At 41.2% G+C, this 10,122-nt stretch overlaps 1 protein-coding gene across 1 annotated transcript in view; it reads left to right on the top strand.

Moving 5' to 3' along the window:
- The window catches only part of GNAI3 (G protein subunit alpha i3), a 33,946-nt gene that overhangs the window by 10,960 nt on the left and 12,864 nt on the right, over positions 1 to 10,122 (top strand). The window contains exons 2-3 of the mRNA XM_019546280.1: positions 7,927 to 7,969; positions 8,086 to 8,227. Of these exons, the coding sequence (XP_019401825.1) occupies positions 7,927 to 7,969; positions 8,086 to 8,227 (185 nt within the window). The remainder of the gene's footprint in view (positions 1 to 7,926; positions 7,970 to 8,085; positions 8,228 to 10,122) is intronic.

Below are 10,122 nucleotides of genomic sequence, written 5' to 3'. Positions count from 1 at the left end.
GCTCCAGCCCTTTAAGGAAAAAAAAAAAAAACAAAAAACCCAGGACTTGCTGCTCCTGCAGTGGCCTTGGGGCTTCAGGGGGCTTGTGAAGAGCACCCCCACATGGTGCAGGGTAGTGGAGATTGCCCTCCCCACCCCCCACCGGGCAGGAAAGGTGAGTGCATGGTTTTTTTCTTAAAGGTCTGGACCTTGGGCAGGCAGGACAGCTATGGGAGGGAGACTGGGGGAGCAGAGAGGGGTATGGGGCTCTTGCAGACCCTGCCCATGCAGTGGGGGGCAGTGGGGATCACCCCCAGCCTGGCAGCACCCGGTGAGTCTGGGCTTTTTTTCCCCAAGTGCTGGGAGCTGGGGTGGGCAGGGCAGCCATTGTTGGGTTGGGAGAGCGGGCGGGAGTTGGGCCTGGCTTGGGTGACTTAGAGAATTGGCAGAATCGATTCGGGACAGTGATTTGAATTGCTGTCCCCCGAATTGGCCAAATCTGAAGTGAATCCTAGCTGCTTTGCACAGGCATACTGAAAACCTTATTAACATTGGAAATGAGAATCCATGTGCGCTATTTCCAGCAGACTTCACAAGTGCATCCAAGGCTGGAACATCGCTCCTTCTCTGAAATGGCCTTATGCAGGTTTCAAAGCTTGTTTGCAGCACTTCTGCAGAGATTACGCACAGCATGTGAGCTGTTGTAGTTAAAAGCTGTGCCTGTAGAGTTTGCAGAGCATTGTTTGCAAGTCTTCTCCCTTTGCTACCCAAACTTACACCTGGAGTATCTAGTAGTATCTTTCCAGCTCCTGTTACTAAGTTTTCTCAGAAAAGACCAAGCTTGTCTGTGTAGCAGAAGACAGACATGGCAGTTCTGCATAGTCCATTTATAAAACTTGCTCATGTGAAGTCAAGTTTAATGCAGTCTTGATCCAGCTGAGAAGGAAGGACTCTTAACTAAAATAAGAGTTCAGTCATAACTTCCAAATCGGCAATATCTGTTCAGCTCAGCACTTGTATTTAAAGGACAAATCTAGGATCTGGCTGTGGATATCATGTGGCTTTACATTTTTAATACAGTTTATTAGGGGCGGGGGCTGCATACAAATCTGTATATAGAAGTTTTAAATAGATGGGCATCTAGTATCCAGTCTAAAGCTGTGTTTTTACTAGGAAGGAGAAAACCAGCAACCTGCAACATGATAAATATGGGTTTCTTGTTAAGTGGTTTGTATCTTCTCTCATTACAGGAGAACTTACTGCCTTCCTTTAAGGAAATGGTTGGTTGATCATTTCCCTCTTTCTATACATGCTCTCACCGATGCTATTATTAATTTGAAGCTGATTAGGAAGCTGTTTTGTATTGGGGTACTCCCCACTGGGGCCAGTGAGACTTCTGTTCAAGGAGGAGCCTTAAGTGCCTGTTATAGAAGCTTATAGCTAGAAGTAGTTTTGGTACGGTGTATCTTTTATAACTGAAAAGAACAGCAGGTTCTAGTAAGCGAGCCCATGGATGGAAAAACACTTTGAACAGTTTATTTTATGCTTTTGGCTCTTCTGTGGGGTGGGTTCTAATGCAATCCAAGTTCAGCAAGCAAACCTCACCTCTTGGTTTATTCCTCTTGTAGGCAAAAACCATATCATTTCAGGCATGGCTAATGTCTGATTATCTAGGAATTATTATTCTTTAAAAACAATTTGAACAAACAAACGAAACAAACCCCAAACAAACTGGGATGTTGGTGTCTTTCACTCTGGTACCTTTGTTCTCATTTCTTTGAAAATGAGAACGCTGTTCTCTTTTAAACATTTTGCATATGCAAATGCAGCCAAATAGGGTTAATGAGCTCATTGCTAATATTGAAGATGGGAAGTGAGACTTCTGAATTTTTTTTAAAAACATAATTACATTATCTCTGTTCTGAAATTCGTTAACCAGAGTTCAGGCTTTGTTTCTAATCTTGAAACGTGATCTTTAGGTAGCTGTTCTAATCAAACAAAAGGAAGCATTTGTTATATATCTTTTCTATTACAAAGTGTCCAAATAATGCTGTGAATTCCACTTTTTCCCCCCTAATTCAGTAAAGTACACAGAGGTCCTGGGCCTTTGAAAGTTTATAATTTTATGGAATTTATAATTTTAGCAATGATTTGTATGCAGAGTCCTTGGGAATTTCAGATGTCCTGTAATTCAGTCACTATAGCGACCCTGGAAAACTATGCTTAGCATTAGAAATGTAGTGGAAAAGGCTTATGTTCGTTATCTAGAGGGACTTGTCTTGTACAGTAAAAGTGGCTTACGTTTCATTGTAAGCATAAATTATAATGATTGAAGATGGCTCCTGGCAATACATAAAGGGTAGTGATTAAATGTTGTTTATTGAATTGAATGGAAAAGTCAGTGCTATAGAGCAGGTCTGTGTTGGGACCATCATGACCTAATCTGAAGAAAAAAATATATAAATGTACAGGCCCTATTAAGCTGGGGATGAGCTGTGAAGGCCAAAGGAAATGGAAATAACACGGGTCCCTAGAGAAATTTGGAATGTAGGTAGGAATGAGATTAAGCTGGAAAAGTTCAAGAGAAATTGTCTTGTTTAGAGAGTAAGGGAGAGAGGAAAAATAATCCAAAATGTAGGAATTTAGAACAAGGGGGGAATCTGGAAATGGTTTTGTATGTGCAATCTCCAAATCTCAGAGCAGACCAGTAATGGACCCTCTCTTGACCGTTCAGATATAACTGCGCCTGAAATCTGTCATCTAGTGCTGAACTTCTTCTTGGCAAGGAGACTGCCAGAATAGGAAGAGCAGAGCAAAAGTTTGTGGGGTTGACTAGAGGCGGGTATTTTACAGCAGTTACTTAATGTGATGCTTTGAGTCAGGTGGCCATGAGAGGAGTAAGGGGTGACATTGAGAAGGAGAAGTTAGAAGATGAGGAAGAACTAGATTAGGGATTGGTATCCCAGTGGGTGCGGCAAAAGCTCGGTTGCTTATGGAAGTCAGCGCTAGCCCGGGTTTCACAAATGTCTATCTAGGGACGAATCTGCGTTGGCATGGAAGAAAGATCTGGTGGCCTAAACAACTCACTAGTGTGGAGATATTTTTTTTTTCTTTTGAAGTAGGATAGCTTCAGGGGATGAATTAGAGATTTCTTTAAAAAATGTATATTCCATTTTATTTAATTATTCTTACAACTTCTTTTGACTCTCAAGTGAAGTCATTAATGGCATAATCTTGATATTTTCTTTGTCAGTGTAAGGACTGATAAGGCAAGTTAAGCATTGACTTCAGTAGAAAGATGGGTTTAAGATAAATTAAGGATGAAACAGCAGCACACAAGGCAATGGCACTCAGTCTAAAATGACTTGGAAGGTATCTCATGAATTCTTCTGTCAGGCCTTGTGGTTTGAATTAAGTTGGTTTGCTTGGTTTTTGGGTTTTTTTTTTTTTAACAAACTGTATATACCATTCACAGTACAATGAATCCCTGTTTTAAGGGGGATGTACAGGATTGTTGTCAAAATAAAATGACTCTTTGGTTAGAAATACCACTATGTAGAATATTGGATTCACTGCATTTCTAGGCTGTTCAAAAAAAAATAAAATAAAAAAGGCCCAAGAAAAAACGGTTCCCTATACATGCAATAAAGTAACATCTGTACATTTTGTTGTTCCTAGCACACAGCTGAGTTTCTGGAGCAGTAGGCATTCCTGATGTCTGTCATCTCTTTTAAAAAAAAAAAAAAAAAAAAAAAAACTGAGTAGAAATGAGAGAAGCAGCTGTTTTGGCAATTGAAGTGCAAGGAGGAAAACAAAAGTATTAGGCTGCTAAATGGGAGAGTTTTGTAAGGAAAAATCATATGGATTTCTAATGGAGTATTATGGAAATCTGTAGAAGTTGGAGCCTATCCCTGCTCTTCTAATTTAGTTTTTTTTCAAGTTTGCAGCATTTACTTGCCTGGGAGGTGTTTGCTCACACTTGGAGAGAACAGACTTTCTTTGAGACTTTCTCATTCTTTTTCATGCTCCCTCAGCTGCATTAGCAGCAGACTCTAGCACACATCCTTTATAGCTTGAGACAGGCCTGAGTGAGACCAAACATTTTGGTGTTTTTAAATTTGGCTTTCATTTCCTCACACCTAGGAACTTTGACTTGGCAGCATATTGTTGCTTATGATGAAATGCATCCGAGTCAGCATTTTAATTGCCCACCAAGTAATGAGTGATTGATTCCAGTTGTACTACACAGTCTGCTTGGGAAGAAGTCTTGTCCTGCTATTGTTATTCTTGTTCACTGAGGTTCTGAGCTGGGTAACAAAGTACCACTATCTATCTAGTCAACAGAAGAGGGTTTTTTACCGTGGCTTCAGACTGGTAAGTCTAAATCAACAGACATACTCCATAGTAAAACTTTGGGAGGATGGCTACCACATAGATTAACACTTCCCTCTTCAATGTCAGTATTTTTGTATTGTCGCAGCCCAAAGCAGCTCCATTGTGCAAGGCACTGTATAATGATAGAGGACTCCAAAGAGTTTATAACCTTGCAGCCAAGTCACTTAGTTGGACGTGCTATCCTCACTTGCAGACTCATAGCAGGGTGACTTGAAGTGGCTTGCCTGTGGTTCCAGAGGAGCTGCCAGTTGAATCCAAATATCCTTAATTGCCAGACTTTTCTTCATCTTGATAGCTTTTAAACACTGTCGCAAAGTGGCATGCTTTGAGTGTTTTAACCTGCTGTAAAATATACTGTACCTGGGATGTTCAGCCCTCCAGGCGTTTTCACCTGTTCTGTTTCAGACAGAGTAAAAGTACTATCTACACTACAAATGACAAACTAGAACATACATTTCCTATCACAATGTGAATCTTCTGTGTTTAAAAAAAAAAAAAAAAACAAAAAAACTCATTACTGACCTATGGGCAGACTTTTAATAAAGTAGCTGAACAGGAAAGTAGACTTATCAGTGTGTCCTGAAGCTGAGACACTAACTATATAGCAGAAAAGATTAAACATTTTAAGAAGACAGTTACAGTCTTGGTACCTTGTTTCCAGAGTAACAACAATTTTCAGTGGAAGTTGGCACTTTATGTCCATAACTAGTGAATGACTGGTTGTATTTGGCTATTGTGCAAGTGTTCAGACAATCTGGTGCTTGTATGTTTGTTCCTTTTTGTTGTTATAACCTCCATCTGTATAGTGAATGTTTAATTTTTAATGTTTTCAAGCAGATAGGTTGAGGCCATATGGAAGTGGCTGAATTCCTGTGTTTAACTGTTTTTAAAAAGGTTTAATTAAAAAAGAAACTGAAAAAGGTTTCAGCAAAGGTTAAAAACTTGTCTGTAAAATTCCAAAGTTATTTTTACCCAGAGGAGGAAGTTACTTCCCCACAATGAAGAAATGCAATAACAAAAGCACCTCTCATCCTCAGAAATGCAGCTTGGATTTCCTGGTTTCCATTGCCAGTGCAACACCACATGGAACAAACAGGGTGAAATGGAGTTCCTCTTTCAAACCTTGTTTGTAATGTTGTCTTTCAGATTTACATTTTCCAGGGTCTTAATGCATAACTACAGTAGAAATGTGGTGAGAAATTCTGGGGTTTTTTGGGTTTTGGTGGGGTTTTTTACTCTTACAAGAGCTTTTATTTTTGCCTTATTCTGGAGGACCCACTTTCCAAAGGTGTCATTAAAAGATTGTTTTATTCATTGTGGCAGTCACATACCAACTTGATGTCATATAGTGTCTTTATGTTTGAGCCATCTGGTCTCCCCATGCTAGGAGAGAATGGGGGGTTGCATCATTTAATCATTGGTCTTTAAAATAATATGAATTCTACAAGTGTAAGGCCAGATTGAGGCAAGTTTAATTTAAGCCTTTGGAGTTGGCTTACTGAGCTCAGCAATTTAGTGCATGCCTTTTAGATGGGGCTTTACACTGTTTGCTCTGAGAAAACACTGGATCCTGTGGCTCTTTTTAAGACTCTGCTTTTGTTTCAGTATGCTTGTGCAAAAAAATGCGTATTCCTAAACTCCACTTCTGAGGCAGACTCTCACTTACAATTAAATCTGTGGATCCTAGTCCTCCGAGTTTCTCAGAAGATGATCTATGGCGTAGGAAATTATTTAGATTACACATTTATCAGTCAGTTCAAACATCACCATTTATATCTGCTGTGGTGAAAAATCTTGGCCTTCCTCATGGTAGCATTTGCACATGGGAATCAGTTGCTGACTAGAGACTATTAGCAGGAAAGCAGACATTAAAACTTCTCTGCTATCTTGCCAAGGGACTTCGGTATTCATTTCTCTTCCTCACCCCTCCTTGCTTCTAAAATATGAAATTCCTATATAGTGGTTAGGAAGTAATACCTCGCAAAGAGGTTTGAAACCTGTGGCTGAATTGTATTCAAGTAGTTCAGTGTTAACACACATTTACTTACGCTGCTCTGTAGCTAGTGTATCTGCTATCAATGTTCATGTGTGTGATGGCAGGACTGCCTTGGGGAAATCATTAGTATACTGCTCCAGGAAGAGGAGAGTAATGGATAGTCCAGTATACAAAGTTAAATACACTGCAGTTTTACAGTCCCATGTTCCAAGTTGATAGTGTAAAATGATTAGGAAAAAAAAAAAAAAGCCCCTGGACATTTAGAGCTCTGTCTGTCTTGTTCTGTTCCAGGAAATCGGCATAAAATAAAATGATCTGAAACCATGGGAAAAGTCACAGTGTATTTTACTGATTTAAAAATCTGGTTCCCAGTCCCCTTGGATGATCAAGAGAATACTAACACCAGTGCTATACAGGGCCTTAGCTGCCTGGTTACTATCAGCCACCTATCACCTACGCATGGGCTTAGCAAAACTCAGTTTTTCAAAAATTTTGTTGGATAATATCAATGTTTTTAACTACTTGTTTTTATTTTTATCAATCTTAAAGTGCAAAATTAGGGATGTTTAACCACCCACCGCGAGACATGTAACTACTGTAGGACTGCTGCCAGCTGAGCGGCAGAGCTACCATCAGACCTGCCTGTAGCTCCCTGGCCCGTTTTGTCCTTTCTTCTTCCTTTGTTCCTAGTCCCCTGGGACTTCTGGGCGCTGCAGTCCAAACTACAGCCAGCATGGTTCTGTAGGACGTCTCCCCTTGTCGTCACCCACTCTGTCAGCCGTCATCTTTCTTATGTACCCTTTCCGCACATTCTGATATATAACAATGGAAATATTTCATCCGTCTGAGAGGTGGCAGGTGAAATTCAGTTTTTAAATCCAGTAAATGCTAATCCTGCCAATCTTACCTGTGGAGTAAGCACTGTATTTTAGTGCCCTGTATTTTCCCCTTACAGGGAACTAGAAGCCAACTGCACATGTAGATCTTGCTGTATTATTTTGGTTGTTATTCTTGAAATACTCCTGAGCCTGCAGCTGGCAGATTTTGGAAGTCCTGGGAAAAGCCTGGAGATGAGGACCTGTTTGCATTCAGTTTGAAATTATCCCTAATCTTGCCAACCTGCATCCTATCTAACCTCCCACCAAGCCAGGCAGCAGTGAGGTGCCCCTTTTTTTGGTCTGGCTCTACACGGCATCTTCCAGAAGCAGAGGGACCTGGGGCAGATATACCTGGCAGTGGTGTTAGCACAGCATCCTTGAAAGGTGCTCGTGCTATGGCACCCTGGTGGAGGATCATGGAGATTGGCGCACAATTGTTGTTGGCATTTGTCAGCAAAAGGGACTGAAGTGTCTAAGAGCTGAGTCTCCTTAGGGAGCCTCTCTCAGAAAAATGGATCACTGCAGGGAAGTGCTGTTATGGTGATCTTTAACCAACAAGCTGTCACAGTGAAGTTCTTTCATTTTGATCTGAATCAACAGTTAGATGTGAGGCTGTTTCAGTATGTGTCAACTTCAGCTGAATAATAATTTTCTTCTTTTTTTTTTTATCTTTTTCAGGTGCTGGAGAATCTGGTAAAAGCACAATTGTGAAGCAGATGAAGTAAGTAAGGCGTCACTGGCTGAAGTTTGTGCATAAATTGTGATTCTGCGTTGCACAAAGAAATCTGAAATGCCTGTCTGGTTTGGCTTAATGGTGATGGCTTGTTTTTGTTCCAGGATTATTCATGAGGATGGCTATTCTGAGGAAGAATGCAAACAATACAAAGTGGTTGTCTACAGCAATACTATCCAGTCCATCATTGCAATAATAAGAGCCATGGGAAGGCTAAAGATAGACTTTGGGGAAGTTGCCAGAGCAGTAAGTATTTCATTCATTTCCCGTGGCTTGATTTTTGTACAGTAGAGCGTGTTAATGAACCCCAGAAGTTCAGTCTACAGAACGTGTATTGGAAGTATGTTTAAACGACAAGACAAAGTAGTGGAATACATTGATAATCTGTAAAGCATTAGTAGCATCCTATATAGAGTACGTTATTGCAGCCTTGTAATCTTTCTAATAATGTACTTGTATTCAACTCGAGCTATTCCATTTTTAACAAAAATCTGATGTAGGGTTTAACTTAAAGTACTTGCCCCCTTGCATTAATGTTCAGTAAATTTTTCAAGAAACTATACACTTTACAGTTTAATCAAGATCAATGTCCTATGTCTAAGCAGCTGGGGGCAGCCTGCTTACCCATGCTGAGTGAGTGCCCTGTCTTCACACTTAGCTCCCTGGCACTGAGCTGCGCTGTGTTGCCCTGCTCCCTGGGATGGGTGCATGATGTGGAGGCTAGATGAGGGAAGGGGAGCCCAGAGATGCTGGTTGCTGCTGCAACTGGAGCAATGGTGGGGGGTGGGGGGAGCTAGGGGAAGCTTGGCAACTGCAGATTGACCTCTAAGAGGCCACATGCAGCCCATGGGCTGCCAGTTGAACAGACGTGCTCTAGGTCAGTAATCTTTGTAACCCTCAAGTTTTCTCTGAAATAAGGAAAACAGTTTAAAATCTTTGACTTTCCTTTTTCTCCTTTCCCAAATCCCAGTTCCTTCCTTTCTGACATCACTAAAATTCAGTCTCCTGCCTCTAATCCTTACTGTCTAGTAAACTTCCTGGCATTTTTCTCCAGTCAAATGGGAGGGAGGGGGAGATCCCAGCACACTTTTAGAAAAGGTCAGAGGCAGTAAATGTGTGACACATCTACAGAAATAAAGGAGTTGTGGGGAGGAGATGGTGGCTTGTCTACTGAGGGAAATTACTGGTTAAAACAGGTTACAGCACCCTTGTTGCTCCACCAGCTCTCTCTGCATGGTCTTAATTTTAGCCTGCAGTAAGTGAGAAGTGGCTGACTTCCAACATGCAAGTTTGAGCAAACAGAATTTTACGGCTCGTGTCCAATGAGGGGTATGTTTCTACAAGGGCTGACCTGGGTGATTCCTCTCCTGTTACCTGTACCCACAGGTTCAATGGTGCTTTCAACCCAAGCTAACTGATGGAACTGGGGCAGGAGGTGAGGCAGCTAGAGGCTGAATCCTTCTCAGTTTGACTGGTGATCACCACCTTGCCATAAGAATGTAGGCTTAAATCACTCAAATGCTGCCAGTCCTGTTTAATGCATTTTCCCAAATTCCCCATGTGCACAGAAAGGCAAACAAGTACTCTCATAACTCATTACGAGAGAATCAAGATCTCTCATCTTACTGCAGCCCAAAACACCATGGGATTTGCCCCCATAAGTCCTACCAGTGAACACAAGGGAGTGCCTTACCAGTGAAGATGTAAAAACTGGGGTATATCTGCAGCTCAAACAGACATTGATTCCTTGGACTGACTGCAATGAAGACCTGCTTTAGGCACGAAAACAAATGGACCCCACATCACAGGATGGCTGGAACTTGATGGTGAACTGTATGTTTTGCAGCTGTGTGTAGTTTTTTTTAAGGCCTAATTTCAGGAGTGTGAACACCAGTAGGAAGAAGTCACTGAAATTTGACAAACTTTCTGAAGTAGTTGAGGAGCTCTTTAAGCAGAGCTGGCAGAAGTTGCATCATGTGGAAGGCAGGGTAGATTTACACCTTGTAGACTAAATAAAGTACATATAATAAAGTACTCTTTTGTGGGCTACAGCTCACTTCATCAGCTGCTGTTTGAAGTTGCGTCATGGCAGAAGCAAATCTGCAAGATGTAGGTCAGCCTTTTTTAGTTGCAAATCTGGC

Source organism: Crocodylus porosus, unplaced genomic scaffold (genome assembly GCF_001723895.1).
Source record: "Crocodylus porosus isolate Cpor-Errol unplaced genomic scaffold, CroPor_comp1, whole genome shotgun sequence".
NCBI lineage: Eukaryota > Metazoa > Chordata > Crocodylia > Crocodylidae > Crocodylus > Crocodylus porosus.
This window is presented reverse-complemented; position numbering and strand designations above follow the sequence as displayed.